General features: G+C 37.7%; 1 protein-coding gene across 2 annotated transcripts in view; it reads left to right on the top strand.

Moving 5' to 3' along the window:
* Positions 1 to 21,077, top strand: part of LOC149299004 (ankyrin-3-like) — a 138,309-nt gene that overhangs the window by 38,232 nt on the left and 79,000 nt on the right. For both annotated transcript variants that reach the window (XM_089486694.1, XM_089486695.1), the window contains exons 2-11: positions 696 to 797; positions 1,253 to 1,351; positions 3,034 to 3,132; positions 4,409 to 4,507; positions 5,690 to 5,875; positions 8,498 to 8,596; positions 9,934 to 10,032; positions 14,237 to 14,335; positions 16,583 to 16,780; positions 20,271 to 20,369. In XM_089486694.1, coding sequence (XP_089342820.1) covers positions 696 to 797; positions 1,253 to 1,351; positions 3,034 to 3,132; positions 4,409 to 4,507; positions 5,690 to 5,875; positions 8,498 to 8,596; positions 9,934 to 10,032; positions 14,237 to 14,335; positions 16,583 to 16,780; positions 20,271 to 20,369 — 1,179 coding nt within the window. The remainder of the gene's footprint in view (positions 1 to 695; positions 798 to 1,252; positions 1,352 to 3,033; positions 3,133 to 4,408; positions 4,508 to 5,689; positions 5,876 to 8,497; positions 8,597 to 9,933; positions 10,033 to 14,236; positions 14,336 to 16,582; positions 16,781 to 20,270; positions 20,370 to 21,077) is intronic.

Here is a 21,077-nt window from a genome sequence, read left to right on the forward strand (position 1 = left end):
GTCCTTACCTTTTCTTTCTACTTGTACTACTTATTGAGTCCTATCTGTGTCCATTGTACAGCGCTCCAGTATGTGATAGAGCTGTATAAATCAATAAATAATTATTTTTGATAGCTTTACTCTTAATACAGCATATTTTTACTAAATTTCCAGTTTCATATATTCATATATAAAGTCCGTTACTGCATTAGCCTCTACCACATCTGATGGGAGGCTCTTCCATTTATCTACCACCCCCGCAGTAAAGTTAATGAAAGCATGTAACACAATTGGTTTAAGTTGAAACACTGGGATAATAAAAAAAACCTGAATATATTGCTTAATTTTTAACATTAATATTATAACAAAAGAACAAAGAATGTTTCTTGAATAATTCAGGCTATGGACGGGGTTTCTGCTAAAAAAGCATAAAAAACATTGGTGTAGTTTTTATTTATTTATTGTAACCTTGAGAAGCAGTACAAACCTAAATCTTTACTAATTACCACTTATATATGACTTACATTGACATGTGGCCATCTTCTGTTGATCCCATCAATATATATATATATACTACACAATGTATAAATAAAGAATCTCATATATCATAATAATATTTATAAACTTTTCTGTAAATGGCTGCATATAGATCACTGATGAGCTTTTAACCGCATATCAATACCATCATTATAATCTTGGTTATTTTTATTTTCCAGACTGACACCAATGCAAGTTTCTTAAGAGCTGCCCGTTCCGGCAACCTAGAAAAAGCCCTTGACTATCTGAAAAATGGAGTCGACATCAACGTTTGCAATCAGGTTAGTATTCTGTGAAAATATATTATCTCCCTTAATGATGTTTTATGGGTATTTTATGAGTACTTTAATATTACATTTTTAAAAATTTAGAAAAAAAACCCTGAATCTAGGGAGAAGCTGCAGCTACTGAGCTATAGCTCTGGTCTTATGATTATTGCCACTGGTGGCCAATCAGGGCAAAGGGGCAAATTCATAGAGGAGGATTCTTCAGAACATATGAGTGCAGATTAAAGCAGAATGATAACAGCTAAAGCAATGTAATGAGGAATGATGCATGGCGTGAAATTGATGTTGAAGTGATGCAAGTCAGCATCCACCATTGTGCAATTAATGTCGTGTAACATTGAAAGCCCCTTGGTGTTGGTGGCCATTGGAGACTGGAGTTAGGCATTCACTGGTACAAGCGACTGAATTATTGTTGCCGATATCTGATGAAACCTGTTTCATTTCTTCAGAATGGGTTGAACGCTCTACATCTGGCTTCCAAAGAAGGACACATAGAAATTGTCTCAGAGCTGATACAGCGAGGAGCAGATGTAGATGCATCAACAAAGGTGAGTGACGGTAAAGATTAGGTGTCGTTTTTACTAACAAAATTAGCAATTCCACTATAGATTATCAATTATAATTTTTTCGTTACATTTTTCACATATATTTGTATTGCCTAGTTTCTCAAAATATATCATTCATGTCCCAACAACATTTGTCTTACCATCTCCACCTCTACGCACTAGTCAGTTATCTTACGTGATGAAAACAAATTCATGTAACAGTTTTGGGTAGATTCAGTTTACCTGAGATAAACTTGTAGGTACATCAACCCATCAATTATGAAATTAATGTATATTGTAGTTAAGCAAATCACCAGTTTAAGGGAGGGTTGGCATCTTCTGGCCCCAGTAAGGATGGGGGGCAGGTAAAGCCAAGTGGCCTCATCGGCCCCCTGCCCTTTTCCCCAAAACTCACATATGAAAGGCACACATATTTACAGACACTCTCACATTTAGAAAAAACCTGTACACTATCGCTTACACATGTACACACTTACACATACTTGAGCTAACATACACCCTACACACATTCACTAACACACTGTAACACACTCATGCTAACACATAGTCCCTCTCACACATACACATTGATGCTCACACACACACACGTACACATACACATTCATGCTCACACACTTACACAAGCACTCTAACATACATACGTACATAACTTCTCAACAAGCAGCCAGAGAGTATGCTTCGAGTGAGGTAAGGGGGTAACTCTTACCTCACTACAGCTTTCTATCCGGGCTGCTTGCACTCTGTACCCAGGGGCAATTGTTCCTCTGCCCCTGTACCAGTGAAATGTTTCCCATTTCTGGTTACTTAAAAAGAGGTATGAATCATACACAAGGGAGGGAAAAAAAGAAATACTTTTCAGGGCCAGAAGCTACAGTAAAATGTTATGGAATTTGTTGGCACTTCATAAATAAAATGTTTTATTAGTGATACCCATAGGCTTGTATTACACGCGTGTGTTACATTTTGTTATTAAATTGAGTGTAAAGATTATAAATCTAGTATAAATAGATTATAAATTGTAAAAGTAATAAATGAAGCATTTCTATTCCTCCGTTCATGCACGTGACATGTCAGGTCAGGTTGATAGGTCAGTCGATATAACCTCCATACCCGTTCTCAGATCTAAATTTAAAATACAAACTAGGTTATGTATAGAAAGTGGCTCTGGACAAATTTTCCCAGATGTTGCTAAGACAAACATGATTATTTTTATTATCTTTATATTTATTTTCATTTAATTAATTTACGCAGCACTTCTTACAGTACATACATTCAAAGGGAAAGACAAAACTAGAAATGACAGACTAAGACAAACTAATACATTAAGTAGAGAGGCTTACAATCTAAACACTTTTTATACACAACTACTATACAGTTTTGTTCCTTGACAGTGTGAAGGATGTCCCTTGATAACATATAGAATGCCTGTATTATGTTCCGCATTAACTACTGATAGTAATTAGGAAACTGTTCTATGAATAAATGACATTTAGTACTGTGACTGATTAGTCTCTGTTGTGCAGTAGATTGTTATCTGAGGGACACGACCTTAGTACCCCTCTTTATTTACTGCAAGATGTTCTACAGATTCTATTGATTCTGTATAATTGTATCATTGTATGTGTAATAGATTCTAATGTTTCTTTTAATTTTTTGACTTTCAGAAAGGTAACACAGCCCTCCACATAGCGTCTTTGGCTGGACAAGCAGTAGTGGTGAAGGTGTTGGTTACAAATGGTGCCAATGTTAATGCACAATCCCAGGTAAATATGATTAATACAAATATATATATATATATATATATATATATATATATATATATATGTATATTCTACAGCTCTGCTTGTCATTGCTGACTTTATAGGGTTTGTCTCCTGTCTAGATTTAGGGCAACCTTGACTCTCAGATCAAAAACACTTTCCTATTTGGAGATTGCACACAAATCCCACAGAAAGTGCCAAGGAAGGTTGGGAATACAGCATATAGACATCTGAGATCCCAGGTCTGGTGGCTATATGGAGAATTGCAAATAAAAAAAGATGTTGGTCCAGCTATGTTAGATGGGCAATAGCCACCTTACTAGAGCCTGATTGAATCAGATTATGCAGATTTTTAGTGATTGTTAGCTCCTAAAGCTATCTGCTTTTAACATGGAATATTGTGGACTAATTTGATATATATATAATGCATAACACATGCCACCTTCTGAAATGTGGTTTTGTGATCATCAGGGTCCGAGTGGAGGAGAATGGTGGGTAGTTCTTGTTAGGCAATGCATTTGGAAGGTGTAGATTTATATCGGTTCTTTTTTGAATTATAGTCCTAGTATCAGCCTTAGCATTAAGCTGCACTTCAACATTTTAAGAGCCATTTTCTACTTGAAAAATATTGCTATTAACCTAGTAAATATATTTATTATTAATCTGACAGACAGGTTGATTTACCGTTACTTAACATACCCTTTCATGCCAGGTGTATCACAGCATGTGCCGTAAAAATATATGCGAGTATTATTATATAGAGGATTTAGTGGGAGTGATGAAATATGTGAAATCGTTCCAACACCTCTCTGAGCCAAAGTGAAGTCATGTCTTCTCCCACCGAGTCCTGTGAAATGCATTCCTGAATAATCTCTTCATTGATACTTTGCATGAGTACTCAGAAAGGAATTTTCCGCAGTATTTTCTCATTAATCTTGTTTAATCGCGATGCAGAACACTAGCGCAAAATATGTGGACCATGTTGGTGTAAACTTTTTATTCATTAAAAAATTGGAATATTTACAGAACAGATGTCCTAAAGTATATAAGTTAGTCTCTACTGTCGTAATAAAAATATTTAACTGGCATAGACCTACACAAGTGTCAAAACCCTCCTAAGAAAGGTTCTTCCAGTGGAGTTGGGTATGGAATGTTCTGATGACCTTCTCCATGTCACTGCCATAAATGTATATAGCACTGCCTACAATGCGATTGAACTATTTCTCATTCTTGTGCAAAAAAAAAAAAGAAAAATTGGCTACTATTTTGCTTTTTCCAGAATGGCTTCACTCCCTTGTACATGGCAGCGCAAGAAAATCACTTGGAAGTGGTTACTTTTCTACTGGATAACGGAGCAAGCCAGAGCCTTGCCACAGAGGTAATAAATGATATATATTTAAAACAAGAGTTAAGAGCGCGCAGTAAATGGCTAAAACAAGGTGTATGGTTTTTGCCAGAAACCCTATAATAATGAAAGAACAATATGTTTAGTTGTTTGAACTATCAGGAATAAAAGAATAGAATGTGAACAATTAGAGTGGACAGATAGTTAAGGATTCTGGAGATACCCTGCATGCCACGCGTAGCTTCACCTCCTTTTGGTGCCAGGCTATGTTTAGGTAAACCATTATGCTCTCAACACTCTTTAAAGCAGCCAACCCACATGAATTAGAACGAAGCAACCAGATTGCTTCATTGCTGTGTCCTCACATAGCGATTGATCCGCAACAACAAGACAAAGCAAGAAACTGTCATTTTGTGACAGCTCAAATGGCAAAATAAATACAGTTTTGCAAGTTCTTCGGAGCTCAAAGTAGCTCTCGTGTTGTCCTTCACAGAGATTGTAAAGTTCTCTTGGTCTGCCGTATGCCAGTGACCTGCCAGGGTTTACATGCAAGCTGTTGTGTCAATAGTAGCATAGAAAGACCATGCTTTGAAACCAATTGGTGCACCACAATCCAAAGTGTGCTTTTCAATTAAAGCCCACCCAACATACGGTGCAGTTTAAGTGGGATTGTTGCCTTTTACAGACCCCATTAAATCAATAGGTGTTATGCATTAAAAATGAATTTGGCGCAAGTCCAAAATGTCACTGGAACTGGGCAGCGGTGGTTTCTGTATGTATTCATTGGGTCTTCTATACTTTGTACATGGCCCACCAGTTGTTTCTGCATTGACAGAATGTCTGTCTAATCTTAGTGGTGACACTGGATAATTTTAATCCCATCCTATAACCTGCCATACTATATTAACACAGTATATAGCTTGTTAGGTAAATTTAAGGTGCACATCCCATACTTGTATTGGCTTTAAAAAGAAGATTGTTAAATTGACCTGTGTTATCAGTGAATTCATTCTTCTCCTATGTTCTAAATGTACCCAAAAAAGATATTGCAGTATTGGTCATCTACATGTTAGGGATAACTTTTAGTGAGCCAATGTTCAAAAAGTAAGATGTAGATTCAAATAAGATTTCGAGACCACAGATGTCCATTCTTCATATTTAATAATTGTCTTAATAAATATGTAAATGTATTTTTTATTGTATTTCTCCCCAAAGGATGGGTTTACACCTCTGGCAGTAGCCCTTCAGCAGGGCCATGATCAGGTGGTCTCTCTGCTCCTTGAAAATGACACTAAAGGAAAAGTCCGACTTCCGGCGCTACATATTGCCGCCCGAAAGGACGACACAAAAGCCGCGGCACTTCTTTTGCAGAATGACCATAATGCAGACATAGAGTCAAAGGTACATTTGCCACCCGACGTTTGAAGATGCTATATTAAGCATGATTTAGAAAGCAAAATGTTGTTCCTCACTTTTCTGCAGGAGGGCTGTGCAAAGCTGTACTATGTTATACATGTTTTATATTTTGTACATGTTTCCCTGCTTCCAACACAACTTTACATTTTTCCCATGCATGCGCCTACAGAATCAGCTCATTTGAATGTCTGCACCACTTAATTACTGTCACCTAATACTTATTCCGCATAATCTGAAATTGTTACAAAACTTTAGGAAAAAGGGAGTTTTTCCAAAATGGTTAAAGAAAAAACTGATTTTTTTTTAAAAAAAGTAGAGTAACAGTATTCCAGAATAAATCGAGATTCTATAAACAGACACAACAATGCCTTTATAAATGAATTATAGTTGGTTAAAAAAAAAAAACCAAAAACGTACAGCATAGATGTAATCAAAATAAAACATTATTAATTAAACCCAGTAAATACTGAGAAGGAAAAAAATACACGCCACAGAACATTAGATGTTTCAGACGTGATGATGGGTGATCTTCAGGTATAACATACTGTATTAAGATGTCATAACTGAAAGCATTAGATTTCAGTGCGTTTGGCCAGCAAAAATCAAACTTATGAAGCATTTTCTATCATTTCATCACATGGTCTTACAGCAAACTCTCCCATGGCATAGCTAGAGAATACAACATCCACTATGAATGCTACCTGGGTGCACAACATGTTGGGTACATGCCTTTCCTAATTCACTTTTATTGTATATAATCTCAAGGTAAATCAGGTTGTAGAATAAGATTATGTGTATACTTTAGCACGTATTTATAGAAATGTGCAAAAAAAAAGACAAATAAGAAATTCATTGAGCAGCACCTTGCACTTCTGAAGGACCTACTCAGCCTTTCCTACCAGGGTCCGTCAATAGGACAGCCAATGACGAGTTCCACTGAAACACATGAAGTGTTTCTATGCATTGATCTTGTTAAAATTTAAATTGACAGGGACTCTACTGTCAACAACTGGCGGTGTTCAGGATATACTCCAGAGAACCTTTAATACTAATAATCTTTGTAGTCTTTAGACTGAAGTGAATGTGTTAATGCTCTGTGCAGTCACCCTACTCCATATTGATATCATTATCCATTCTGGAGCTGGCCCACATTCCATACCATCAGTGGTGGACTAACCATTCATTCTTTTCCCCTTCTTTGCTTCCACTTGTGTTAACGTAGATGATGGTGAATAGGACAACAGAGGTATATATGTCCACATATCACTTGCCCATACCTTAGTACTGCTGCATACAAATATCTGTTCCTTGCATTGCCTCCTGCGAAGTATTAATCTTTGCTTTAGACCTTTACATAGCATGTTCTATGGGGGGCAATAATGTATCAGCAGGGCTTTCTGCAGCTGAAACATGTATTGCTACGAGTGACCATAAGAATGCTCAGCAACAAGCCACCCAGAGTGGTACATGAAATCTGATCTATACTCATTACTATTTTATTGGCCACCTTCCAAAGCTGCAGACAGCCCTGACAAGCTGCTTTGTAGACTGATGTTTTAGGCTATATATTTTATTTTTTTTGCATGACACTTACCCTTACTGGTGTCAGCAAACTGATGATCTTAACTCGAATTTTGCAGACATTCAATGACAATGCCCTTGAAGGGATAGCATGACTAAGATGCTTGCTAACTACCTATGGTTGCATCCAGGTCCTCTAAGGCTGGCAGTAATGCTTATTGCATGAATTTATCAAGGCTTTAATTTCTAATGGGTTAGGCTATACAGTTTGTTTTACTTAGTAGTGTTATAGAGATTTAGAGACCAACCCCAATATCGATCCAATGAGTTGATGGTTTGAGGTGCCATGGCCTGGTGTTAAGCACTAATAATATATGGAAGGTTCCTATGCCAAAGTGAGTGGTAAGAAGATATATCGATACAACTGGCTGACTTTTCTTATCCTCCTTAATCATAAAATAAGAGATTAAATGAACCTATTTGTCAGCAGTGTGTATGTTACAATGTCCATCACCCTTAGTACCATGCATGGTATTGTGCTACCCAAGTGAACAAGATTAGAAGCAAGTTTGCACTAATCGTTTACAAGCCCACCTATATATATAAGCATGTGTCACTTTTTAACACATTTTATAGTTTAAAATGCCTAAAACCAAGTTTATATTATTTGTGTTTGTAATTTAGTAGCTATTTGTATATCGGTTCTGTACTGGTCTATGTGGGAACATATATTTCAAAATATACAGTTTTATAGTGTGTTTATACATTTGATTATCACTCAAGAGTTTCAAAAACACTCCTTTCAGGGGATGCCATATGCCAACACACCTGGCAAACATTTAACAGGTCAACGAAGAAAGCTGTTATGAGACTATATAATTCCAGACTGAAAATAGATTCCCTATGTAATCATTATATTCACACAATGCATTCCAAGAAATGAAATCTTCCAAAATGTGGCTTATATAGCAAGAGAGGAAATTATTGTTGTAATTTTTATGGAGCTGTTGCATTTGCTGCTAGTATAGTATATAATAATTGCTACTACTGAACAAATTGTCCTTTCGGTCACCTCTTTTTTTCCAGAGTGGCTTCACTCCACTCCACATAGCTGCCCATTATGGAAACATCAACGTGGCTACGCTGTTGCTGAATCGTGGTGCTGCGGTGGACTTCACTGCCAGAGTAAGTGAGAGGCGTGTTACTTGGAATGGTACTCAACACAGGGTTGGCTCTGCTGTATAGGCTTCCTGAGGTTGTAATTCACTAACCAGTCCTTAAAGCACATGAGCGTTCCAGGTTTTATGAATTTCCCTTTTGTGAATTGAATGGAGTAATCACAACTCTCTGCCCTGTGAGTGTGCCTGGAGGATTGGTTTAGGAACCGCTAGCCTCAGACTGTGAGCTGATGGGGTCAACCGCCACAAGGTCCCATACTAGTGTAGCAAGCCAATGCATGCAAGAGGGGGCTGCCAGGGACACGGCTCACTTAGCGTGCCACACGCCTACGGTCTGACCCTGTTTGATTATTTCCAAGACATGTTAACACAAGTCTTATTGTTGAAGACATATATTGTTACTATTACTGAACTGGACATTGACATTTATGGATCTTTTTGGTCTTAGAGATCACAAAAATTAGAGAGCCTGTTAACCAGCCCGGCCACTGACATTCCAGCTGCCTGAATTCAGTATAGCAGTTTTCTACTGTTCTTGTTGTAGAACAAACCCTTGGTGATGACTTAATGGTTAGGTAATTTACACATTGTGCATATCTAGTTATTACCATTCAAAAAACATCCATCTAGGTATAAATATTTGGGGCTTTTGTCACGCTATATTGACATATATTGCTTAGCCCGCCACTTATGTTGCTTTCTTTGTATATTTATTGGTCATTATTGTAGCAGCAACCCAAGTATCTGAATTTTTCTTCCTTTTATGCTTTTTAGGTTGTGCGCTCCTCTATTTTTGGGATATTTCTTGAATTTACTGATTGTTCTAATATACTTACATTTTTGATAAAAGTTGAGGTGTATCAAATTTAAATCTCAACTTACATTATGAAATATACTTATGTACTTTTTATGCAGCTTTCACCTGACCTTGTTCTCCAGCACTGTGACAGAAGTAACAGAATATACAGACATGACAATAAAACACATTTAATGACAAACTGATCAAGGACTGAGAGGTTCCTGCTTGCAAGAACAAACAATCGCAAAATATCAGAATTGATAGCATATTCTTTGATACTAGAAGTAAAGTATTAGCTTGTTGAGTTTCATAACCGTTTTAGAAATTGTTTACAGCTCTGCTTATTTCTATCCCCACGTCTCAAAGAAGACTATCGCTGATAGATCATCTCCAAACAGGGGTAGGGGCGGTATGGTGTTCATACAAGGATGTGGAAATCATTTTTATTGAAAGTAAAAGAAAGGTCTTAGACTAGAGTACTTGTGTGTGCCTTTTAGTTAAGGCTGCAAAACTGATGACTTACTTTGTGTTCCCTGTTTGCACAGAATGACATCACACCCTTACATGTGGCGTCCAAGAGAGGAAATACCAATATGGTTAAACTTCTGTTGGATCGCGGATCTAAAATTGATGCCAAGACAAGGGTAAGTTAAATCCACTTGTATCATTTCTGCAAACTGATTATGGAGACACCTGCATTTTTTTTTTTGTACAACAGAACGTTGTCAGAGTGAGAATATTTCTTTCTCACCTTAAAGGGACATTGCATATGCATTATAAGGTGGTGATTCTGCAGAATCTTGCCTAATGCATGTTCCACTTCCCCCATCGCCCAACTATTTTCCCATGTAGAAACAGATCCGTTGAAGAGATCTCCATAAATGTGATATACTTATCTCCAGTGTGGCTCGACAAACCCTGCAGGTGGGGACCTGCCCCTATGCGCATGTGTGGAAAGCTCATTCATTAATTTGAATGCAAATGTATTCTGCTTCAAACAGCCAATCAGTGGCAAGAATCCAGAGACACGCTTAGGTGGGTGTCTTGGATGCATCTATTTACTCAATAACAGTGGTACCTGGCTAGGTGCATGTATGTATGTGTATTTGTATAGTGTTTGAGTGTCTGTATATATGTTAGTGTATGGTGGTAGAGTGAGTTTGTGTTACTGTATGGTGTCAGCTTGAGTGTGTGTTAGTGTATGGCAGTAGAGTGTGCATATGTTGGTGTATGGCGTTAGCATGTGTTAGTATATCATTTTAGCATATGTGTCCAAAGAAATACTGCACACAGGTGCCCCCAAACCTGAATTTCTGAAGAAATATGTCTGTCAGGTACATTAAGTTGTCCCTTTTTTACAGGGTTGTAGGCCACATTCTTAACTAGGTGTGATGGACATCCTGGTGATCCCAATATTTTGATCACGTTTGTGATCACGTGTGATCGAAGAGATAATGTTTGAAATAAAAAACTCTACCTCCTCCAGCTATGGGGGATGAGGTCCATCCCAGCATATTTTGGGTGTAAGGAGGGTGAACGGTAAAAATCACTGCCAACCGCTTTAGCATTGAAAGGGTGCAACTTGTGGGGATAAAACTCATGCTTACCTTTTGATTGCCTATGAAGCGATGTCCTTTTCTGCGTAAAGTTTAATTTAGTATTTTCACAATACTTTCTACAATTAGAACCATTGGATTTAGGGATTTGAATCATATCCTAATGAGGCCGTTTTGACAAACATGTCTCTAGTAAGAAGAACACCTAGAAATGCTAATTGTACTTAGGTCACCAGGGTAATAATCCCACCAGGAGCTGATTATTTTAAATCCTCTTTTAAAATGCTAAATAAAGATTGTAAAGCATAGGATATCCTTTTGAGTGATACATTTGGTAATCTTCCTGTTTGCATAATCCCGCTCGTTACAAGTAATTAAATGTGTGGACGGATATCTCCTTCCACTAACCTGGGAATCTTTGTAGTTACATTGAAATGGGATATATCTGTTAGTGATATGTAAAGATTCCTTCACCTATAGAGCAGAAACATAGAATCCAAGGCTAAAAAGAACCATTTAGCCCATCCAGACTGACAGTTTTTCCTGATGTAAAGACTCAAATCTTCATCAGTCATGCACATTTTCAGCATTTTCTTATTTTTTGAAAATCACATTTTATTTTAGTAATGTTAAAAATAATAGTATAATGTTATTTCATTCTAAAATGTGAAAGTCTATGCAGGATGACGAATCTTGCTATGCTGTCAGTCTGTCATCCAAAAACCATCAGTGAAAGGTAGGTACAGGGACTGCTTCCTTCCATTGAACCCCAAGAAGAATAGAAGCATGGGGGTCTCGACATGCTATTCCTCTGAGACGATTATTCATTAAACGGTGGCGTGTTGTGGATGGTTTCTTGCACAAGAAAGGCCAAGCCGGCTCTCCGTAAGTGTATAACGAAAGATTGACGCTCACATGCAACCGTTCTGTGAATAAACGTATAGCACATCCTGATATCACGCTCAATAATGAAAGTTAAACCCCAGAGAAGTTCTTCAAATAGGACTGGATACACTGCATATAATACATTTAAAACACATAGATCAATTTCAATAACTCTTATACAGTTAAATGTACTCCTCGAAGGGCAAATTCAGACCTTCTTGGGTCTTTATAACCTATAGTGAAGTCAGTTGAAATGCTTAGGTCACCTGCAATCTCACATTTTAGTGAATACATCTCCAAGTATTTCCTCTGATCTGTATTATGCTGCCATTAAGATGTGGGCATTTAATAATTAATTATAGCAGCAGATGTGCAACTCCATACTAGGTTGAGCCCCATACTTCATTTTAACCTGAGGTTGCGGGAGACATAATTAGATGAATGCAAAGAGTCAACGAACATTTGAAAACAGAAAGCAGACTTCCTGAAAGCCACCATTGTCTGACACATGATGGCAACTTGCTTATATTCTCCAGCTGTCATTTTCAAGCCTGTCTCTTCATCAGTTTCATACAGAATTTTGCAATTGATGCTGAGCTTCTAACCGAATCAGTCCGACGCGTAGATCTCCTAGCTGGGAATAAAACAGAAACGCACAGATCCCTTTATTTCCAATTGTATCTATCAAACCATCAGTTACAATAAGTAATTCCCGGCCGTTGACAAGCATACAGTATGGAGATCAGGAGTGCATTAAATAGTCTGTTTATCTTAAGTAACTTCTGAAAAGTTACAGGTCTTGAGAGGCAGAGAAAAGCCACAAGGATATCATGCATTTTAATGAGACAAGCTGTGAGGCAGAAACATCTTTGACTAAGATGCTGAATTTGCGTTTTGCATAGAACTCACGCATCATGTTTTACGTAATGCTGAGGTTGCTCTATTGACTTTTGGAAAGCAGCCAGTCTCATGCTTAATGCAGTATATATATTGCCCGGACTACTACACTCATAATGTATGGTAAATTAACACTTTGTGGACTTGAGGTCACGTGGCATGGCAACCATTCTTGAGGATGGTGTTTTTCAAATCTTTTTGGATTGGATTCTGGATTCAATATGTTCATTGAAGTCTCCACTCTGCTGAGATAATTCTATTTCATACTTACAGTGATCTGTTCGAGATATAATAATAATCCATATTTAATCCCAGCTATAGAATAAATTTCAGAAGTGACAGCACCTCCCACTCACCTACATCACCTTGAGCGGCCAATCCAATTCTTTACCATGCATTCCCTGCTGCAAAAGTGTTCCAGTGTGCGGCCGCTGGCCTTAAAGTACCGATGCTGATTTTTCACTGCCAGTCTGACACTTAACATGTGAAATGGAAGAAGAAGATTGATGTGGTCATCCTTTTTCCAAGGACTAAATTAACATTATTTACCATTGTGTATTAAAAAGGCTTGTGTTTACAGTAACCTATAAATGTCTACCTTGAGTAGGTGTCCAAAAACGTTTGTAATAGCTTTACTCAGCTAATCATATTTACTTGTGGCACAACAGCACCACCCAGTGGTCAAATTGATTATTTCATATTTTATAAATGTTTTCAGTGTAACCATTCTGCATACAAACCTTTAACAATGTTTGATTACAAACTAAGGCAAAATAAAAATAGAACTAGATTTAGTAAGACTGTGTGTTTGTGTGATACCATCTGATAATGTGACTTTTTGATGGAGGAATCCTTAAATAGGACTGCTGTTTCACAAAATAAAATTACATCAGGAAAATTAAAGTTAGGCATACAGTAATATTTTTACATGGAGTCTTCAGATTAAGAATTATTAGCCTATTTATTATAAATGCAGTCCTCCTGGCCAAAGAAACATTCCACATGGTACATCGCAATGCATTGGTCTCATCTTAAGAGTCAAAAGTATTCAAGATGTTTACTTTAGTAAAGATCCTAAAGATCTTTAGTTAAAGATCTTTAGGAGATACCAGCTTCACCAATGTAAGCCCCATAAAGGATGAAATGTGTCTGGGGTTTTTAGATCACTGACAGGGAGGAAAGTAGCTTCATATTTTGCATCTAGATACCCATGTGGCTGGGCTTCTGGCATGCTGATTTTCACTTTCTAAGGGCACAAATGAAAACATTCTGAGATGCTCCCAAACTGGGGTCCACAGCAGCTATTTAGCACTGTTCGGGGCTGATCTACTCCCAAAGGCATCTATTTGTTATGATGGAGCCACTTGTTTTCAAGATGAAATTTTAGCAGTGGCATATTAGCAGGAATGTTTCCAAGGTTTTGGATGGCACTTTTAATGATTTTACATATAATGCTATATTTCACTAAAGTGACTAAATCATAATAACAATGAACATTGATTTTCATCAGGACGGGCTGACGCCTCTTCACTGTGGAGCACGTAGTGGCCACGAGCAAGTTGTTGAGATGTTGCTGGATCGAGGAGCTCCTATTCTATCCAAGACCAAGGTATGCTGACCAGTGAGCGTCCTAAAGAAGAGGAATATCACTGTGTATTTGTTTTGTTGATACAATCAACATACAGAACATACAGAATACAATATATTAGGGCAACATTCTCCAAATTGTTTGCAGATGAGATGCATTTTGTATAGGAGATTAGGCATAGGAGCCAGATCTTTTTAAACCAGGGATAACCAACAGGCAGCTGTCTAGCTCACAAATCTCTGCAAGATCAATGGAAGCCATTATCTCTACATATATTCAGCTGGGTGTTCAGAACCCTCTACTGTAATAAAGGAAGTGACACGTTCCAGTAGCAAGTTGAAGGTACATGTTGAGGTTCCAGAAACATATTTGCAATTAGCGACTTCTTTAATATATTGCACCTTAATATTTCTCAAGAACTCACAGCAAAAATGACACTATAGAAGGCCCTCCTTTGATGTTCCCTGACATAAGTGGGGCAAAACTGAGTTTAGAATTGAGTTTCTCAACAGATCTGTTTCTCTCTGATGGTGAAGATCCATTCACCTTTACTCAAGTCAACATACAAAGAGCAGATTTAATTCTTCATTTACATTTTTTTGTGCAGTAGATAGACATAATAATAAAAACTATCTGCCCAAGATAAATGTTTACATAGTTTGTGGCTTTTGTCAGCCCAGCACAAACCGGTTTTTCCATGGAAAACAGGACACAAGAACTGGAAAACCTGTCTAGCCTGAAAAAGGATAGCTTAATCACAGACTCTGAGGACAGAGGTACATTCATGCCCTCGGGTCGTTATTAGCCAATGTCAACCTGCTCTTTACAGAAAGCATTGTAAATATTATTCTTTATGAAAAGTCATAACGAAACGGAATCACACTAATACTGAATGGGACAAGAGCTTTCTTTGTGTGAGTTCCTGATATATACCTTGGAGGTGCAAACTGTATAATCCATTATCCTCAAGCAAAAACAGAGTGCTTACACAATACCCCACAACATATTTTATATATGTACGTTTCTATAAAATTGTGACAGTTTATCCTAAATTCTGTGGGGTTTATACAGTTAATGGAGAGTTGTCAGGAGAGTTGTGGGTTCATCCTCAGCTTGAAGGGCTAACTGGCCCTGTATAATGCATTATTTGGTAAGGAGACATCTCACTGATTTAACTATACATTGTACAGGGACAGCCAAGCGATTCTTCCCTCAACATATATATAGTAAACTGAAGGAGCTGAAACAAAACTCTTAAGCATACTCTCCAGTCAACTGGCCCTTTAGGTCAGTTGGACCATTGGGTTCATAAAGCAGTATTGTTTAATCATTCCCTCATTATGCAATTTTCATAAATACCTGCATGTGCTGATGAAATGTGGTCATCGGAACATATTCTTATCCTATGGTGGTAGCAAGTCCTAACAGATAGATGGCCCAGTCAGAGAAAGCTGGTGTGGTCAAGCCATACAGAATGTGTAATTGTTATGTTTCTTTTGGAGGTGCCTTAGTGCGTTGTTTATGTTGCCTCTGTATTATTTTACTTTGCGAAGGCTGCTAAAGGGTAAGTAATGTTGCTGATTTATATTAGGAGTATAAGAGCATTAAGAGCAAAACAAATAATACAATAAAAAAACATAAAGACTTTACCACTTATAATGTTCTTCTCTGAGTTCTGATGCTGTTAGTTAAGTTACATTCTATAAAAACAAATGTATCTTTAGTGAACATTTAAGAATTCCTTGACTTCAGCAGGATGTCCGTATGCATCAAATAAGCTGTTATCATTTACATACCCAACCCAGCCATTCATACGCTACACATATTTATTTCCCTGGGACAAAATCCGTTTTAGTCTTCGGCATTTTCATGCAAACTCCGTAGGCTCTGCTGTTATCCCTCATTGTGTCACAAGCAGAAGTGTTAAACATTGTCGCTCCTACTAAAGGCGTATGGTTCCATTTGGGAGTATACAAAGACCTGTTATAGAGTTTTAATCCTATAAACCACAGTATGAATCTGAAATCTTGTGGACTGTAAGTGAAAGCGAGCATTAACTTCTTAATGGAAAATACGATTTAGACCTTACTGATAAAACACAATGTTTTCTTCCATTTATTGGGCTTAGTTAATGTGTTATTACTATGTTTTGTTCTTACATGTTTAACCTTCAGAGTGATTCTTAACCCGCTAGCAGTTAAAGAGCTTATCAGAGCTGATACAAAGTCATAACGCACACCTGTCTATTGTGCAACTCTTTTCTTACAGAATGGCCTGTGTCCGTTGCACATGGCAACTCAAGGAGACCATTTGAACTGCGTCCAACTCCTTCTCCAGCATAACGTGCCTGTCGATGATGTCACCAATGACTATTTAACCGCTCTGCATGTTGCCGCACACTGTGGACACTACAAGGTTGCAAAAGTTTTGTTGGATAAGAAGGCAAATCCTAATGCCAAAGCACTGGTAAGTCATGTTCTTGGTTTCCATGTTTTATTTGCATATCTAGTGTGTCTGGTGAATAACTGTGTTATGAAAGAATGTTGGTCGCCATTGTCCCCTCTGTGTAAATATATCATATCATTATAAGCCGAATAACTGGTCAGCCTATCTAGTCTATTTATTTACTTACTCTAAAAACTCTCCACAATGAGAGTGCTCTTTGAACAGTTGTTGACGTATCGGTAAGAGGAAAGCATGTTCAATAAGGAGAAACAGTGGAACACGTGCATATTATTTAAAGTGAGTGTGAGTGATTGAAGCCACACATATTAAAAGAAATTCAGGACTCCCTGACGGCTGCATGGAACATGGGCTGGCTAGTTAAGATAATTAGTTTTGATATTCCATTAGCAAGAGACAACAGCATTATAAAAATTATTTTACAAACATTACTGTGTACATCCATCCAGAATTTGAAATGGTTAATCCATAGTAAATTAGAGGGCATCTGAGGATAATGTCACGGTGCCTTACATAGCACAGCTCTATTCTCAAGAAATGTGAACAGCTATGTGGAGTGTCTGATAGTCAACAAAATGAGCTCTTTATTCTTTTTTAACTTTCTTCTTCTGACACCTTTTCTGTTATTGCCTGTAATTTATAATTTAAACCTGTCTACAGTTTGTCTTTTCATCATTCCCTTTCATGCTTTATTTTTCCTTCCTTATTTAGAGAGGTAAATCTGCCCCCCTTTTATATTTCTGCAAATGTTTATCATGTTACATTTTTAAGCTGAAGGTCCATGCTTAATGAATGAAAGCCCGTGCTTGTGCATGTTGTGTTACGATCTTAGAGGTAGAGGTGGACTATTAGCACATCATCATTTTGCATCCCCAGAAAGGAGCGTCACCTCAATGAGCTATATAACCTTCAGTATTCATCCAGAGAGGGAGAGCCAAGAAAGTCTTCTTCAGGAAAGCCGGTGACCATATTTGATCACATTGCACAGTTTGAAAATGCAAATTAAAAGAAATACGTGATCATATCTTTGTAACTAACCTTATATATTTTAGACTGTGATCTTTATCCACATAATACACGTGGACTCACACAAGATTTGTGTGAGGAACAGAACAAATTAGAACTTTTTAAAAAGATATTATACAAAAGTTGATATAGTTGTGTAGGTGTAGACATGCGGTTGTCTACTGATCATACTTATGTTTTCCTAACAAATGTTACCATCACCGTGCTTTCAGAAGACAACATTTATTTGGTTCACAGAACACCAGAATTCTTACTGAATATAAGAAGCACAGGAAGAGTTAGATTAAGAATATTGACATGACGGCTACTGTGTGACATTGCAGTATTTTTTGAAGGGAAGATAGTCTGTTTGTCTGTATTTTTGCTCCCAATGTATTATCACAGTTCAGTGGCCTAAAACATTCCAAGATGAAATTCCTTGCTGAGCGATGGGAATCTTTAACTTGAAAAGTTGAGGAAATTCTGTTTCTGACAGAAGGGAAGGGCTTATGCTGCTTTTAAAGGTCATACAAGAGAATCTGTGTGCAAATAATATAAATATATCACTAGTATTTTGTGGAGACCCTCCTCTGAACAGTCCCAACAAACTGAGAATATCTCAATCATATGCTGCCATCTGGCTGTCACCTTTGCTGCACCCACAGCGACAGATCGCTCCACCACATAGGAGGCATTGGCAGTAGTGTCAATAGACCAGCAAAAGGATAAATATTAGATAGGGCCATTAAGGCTATGTGTGTAGGGGAGTCAGCATGTTCCTTCCTATGAGGATGTGCATGTTTGCACCACTTTTGGGTGACATAAACAGTCAGTCTCAGTCTTATTCACATACCGAAGGATATAGAATGCAGAACCTTATTGTCGATACCAGTTTTACTTATAATGCAATATTGACAACCAAGGCAGGCCTAGAAAAGGGCCTTCCCCAAACTGTTTCCACATGAGTTTGGCATGAGTTTGGCGTGGGAGAACAGAGCTCGCACAAAGCCCTGAACTCAACCCCATCGAACACATTTGGGGTGAACTGGAACGGAGATTGCGAGCCAGGCCTTCTCGTCCACCGCCAGTGTCTGACCTCAGAAATGCTCTACTGGGCGAATGGGCAAACATTTCCACAGAAACTCTCCAAAATCCATATAGTGTGTGTGTATATATATATATATTTACCAGAAGGCTTTGCACATGTTACATTATAGTTTAGAACATAGTATTAATTGAATCCATCAACATGTAGCATTGGTACATATTAACCTGAAAAGTCAAGGTATCAAGTGAAGTGGAGTTTGAAACTTCCTGGAACAACCTTCATGCCTGACCGCCTTCATTTTCAGAACACTGTATTTCCCTTTGAGATTGCCGCCGTATTTATTTATTTATTTGCTTGTTATGTAACTAAAGGCTATATCTGTAATGTTACCAGCGGGTTTTTAGAGGATGCTTTGCATTTTTCATGTTCTAATGGTTTGGCTACTTAATCTGAGAGCTAAACAATAGGGCAGGCGACTTTTATTGTGTGTGATGTAGCTCATGCTCACGTATTCCTGGAATTCTCCTCTTGGCCATATGAGGAAACAAGGAGTTTTCCAGGATTTTTCCCCTGTGTCACATATAAATGTTTACTCATCTTAATGGGATCCAATACATATACTGGGCCCTCTCCTCTTGCTATTTATTGACTTGTCTTAATGTTATTGTCAATCCCATATATTGTGATGTTTAATGTCATTCTTAAATGTTTTCACTGTCCCGGAGCATAACACAATTTTCTGGTGCTATATAAATAATTGAAAATTACTAGTGGTCAGAGGTTAATGCTTCATATGTGAACTGCAACCCAGCAGTTGTTGGTAATGTTAATTACCCAACATCCTCTTGGGGGTGCTCCTCAGGAACATTAGATGGGCAGCTACATCCTAAGCTGATGGAGAGCTCTGCTGCCAAGTTCCTTTGAGCTTCATGGTGCTGGTCGACTTAGACTAAATGTTAATTCCACTACTATGTTAGCCAAATAAACTTTAGCAAATCTGTCATTTTATTCTTTTCTCTGAACTATTAAAGATATAAAACAACAGAGGTAATTTTAAGTAGCCTTTTAATATCCATCACAAACTATGATATAATAACATTTAATAAGATTAAAGAATTATTTCTGGGAAGAGCTTGGGAACAAAACAATGCTATAAATTCAGCAGACAAGGTGGAACTACACCTTAAAGGAGAAAAAAAAGACAGTGAAAAGTGGGAAACTGGCTGATGATGGGGATACCGGTTATGACAGCACCGTTTCATCATTGTTAAATTTAGTTCCCCGAACCTGAAATCCTGCTATGGATGTGCAACCGTAAATGTGACTTTTTCATGTTGTGTTATACAGATCTGTGAAAGTATTCTTCAGGTCTGTAAGCCTGAAACTCTGCAATTAACAGCTTGGCCTGTTATTACACTTTGATATTGTTGTCATTCACAGAATGGTTTCACACCTCTTCACATCGCCTGCAAGAAGAACCGAAATAAAGTGATGGAGCTCCTTCTGAAACACGGGGCCTCTATCCAAGCGGTGACTGAGGTAAGGGGGAAACTGGGAAAATAAATCACATAAAGGGAAAGAGATAGAGACCTGACTCCTGAAAATCTACATTTCAATCAGCAGTTATTAAGTGAGCCCGTGTAACATGTGTCCGTAGTCACAGCTGTGTCTGTTGCATGTTCCAGTCACCGTCTATTAAAAAATATAGCATCATTAACAATTCTGTGATGGAAATATTTTTTTTCTGTTCCTCACGTGTGGATATAAATATATAAAAATATGGATTTTTCCCCCCATCCAAAAAAGCATTTTTGTAACATTTTACAGTTCTATACAGTAAATAAACCTATGTAATTGTACTAACCTATTACAGTAAACTATTTTGACATATAACGTTTTAATGATTACATGTCCCTTTTGTAAATGCAGGGGGGTTGCAGGCTTCTCTGATATGCATTTTGCCCCTTCCCCTGCCCCCTAAAATACTTTCCATGCTTCTGATATACTTGCGGTCAGTCGGCTCTAGCGGGGGTCTGTTCAGTTGCAGGAAAGCTACTTCCACCATTAATATTAATAGGAGAACTTTCCTGCCAAGGAGCCAATCAGTGGCAAGAATCATCTGGCCATGGAGGAGGAGGGAAGCTGCAGATTCCTTATAAGTCACTGATTGTTGTTGATTGGTTCACGTAACCTTTGTAATTACATATCTACTTCCTGTGTGGTGTTTAGCTAATTAATATGTGTCTT

This window comes from Sceloporus occidentalis, unplaced genomic scaffold (genome assembly GCF_023333645.1).
Source record: "Sceloporus occidentalis isolate IW3139 unplaced genomic scaffold, rSceOcc1.0.p SCAF_30, whole genome shotgun sequence".
NCBI lineage: Eukaryota > Metazoa > Chordata > Lepidosauria > Squamata > Phrynosomatidae > Sceloporus > Sceloporus occidentalis.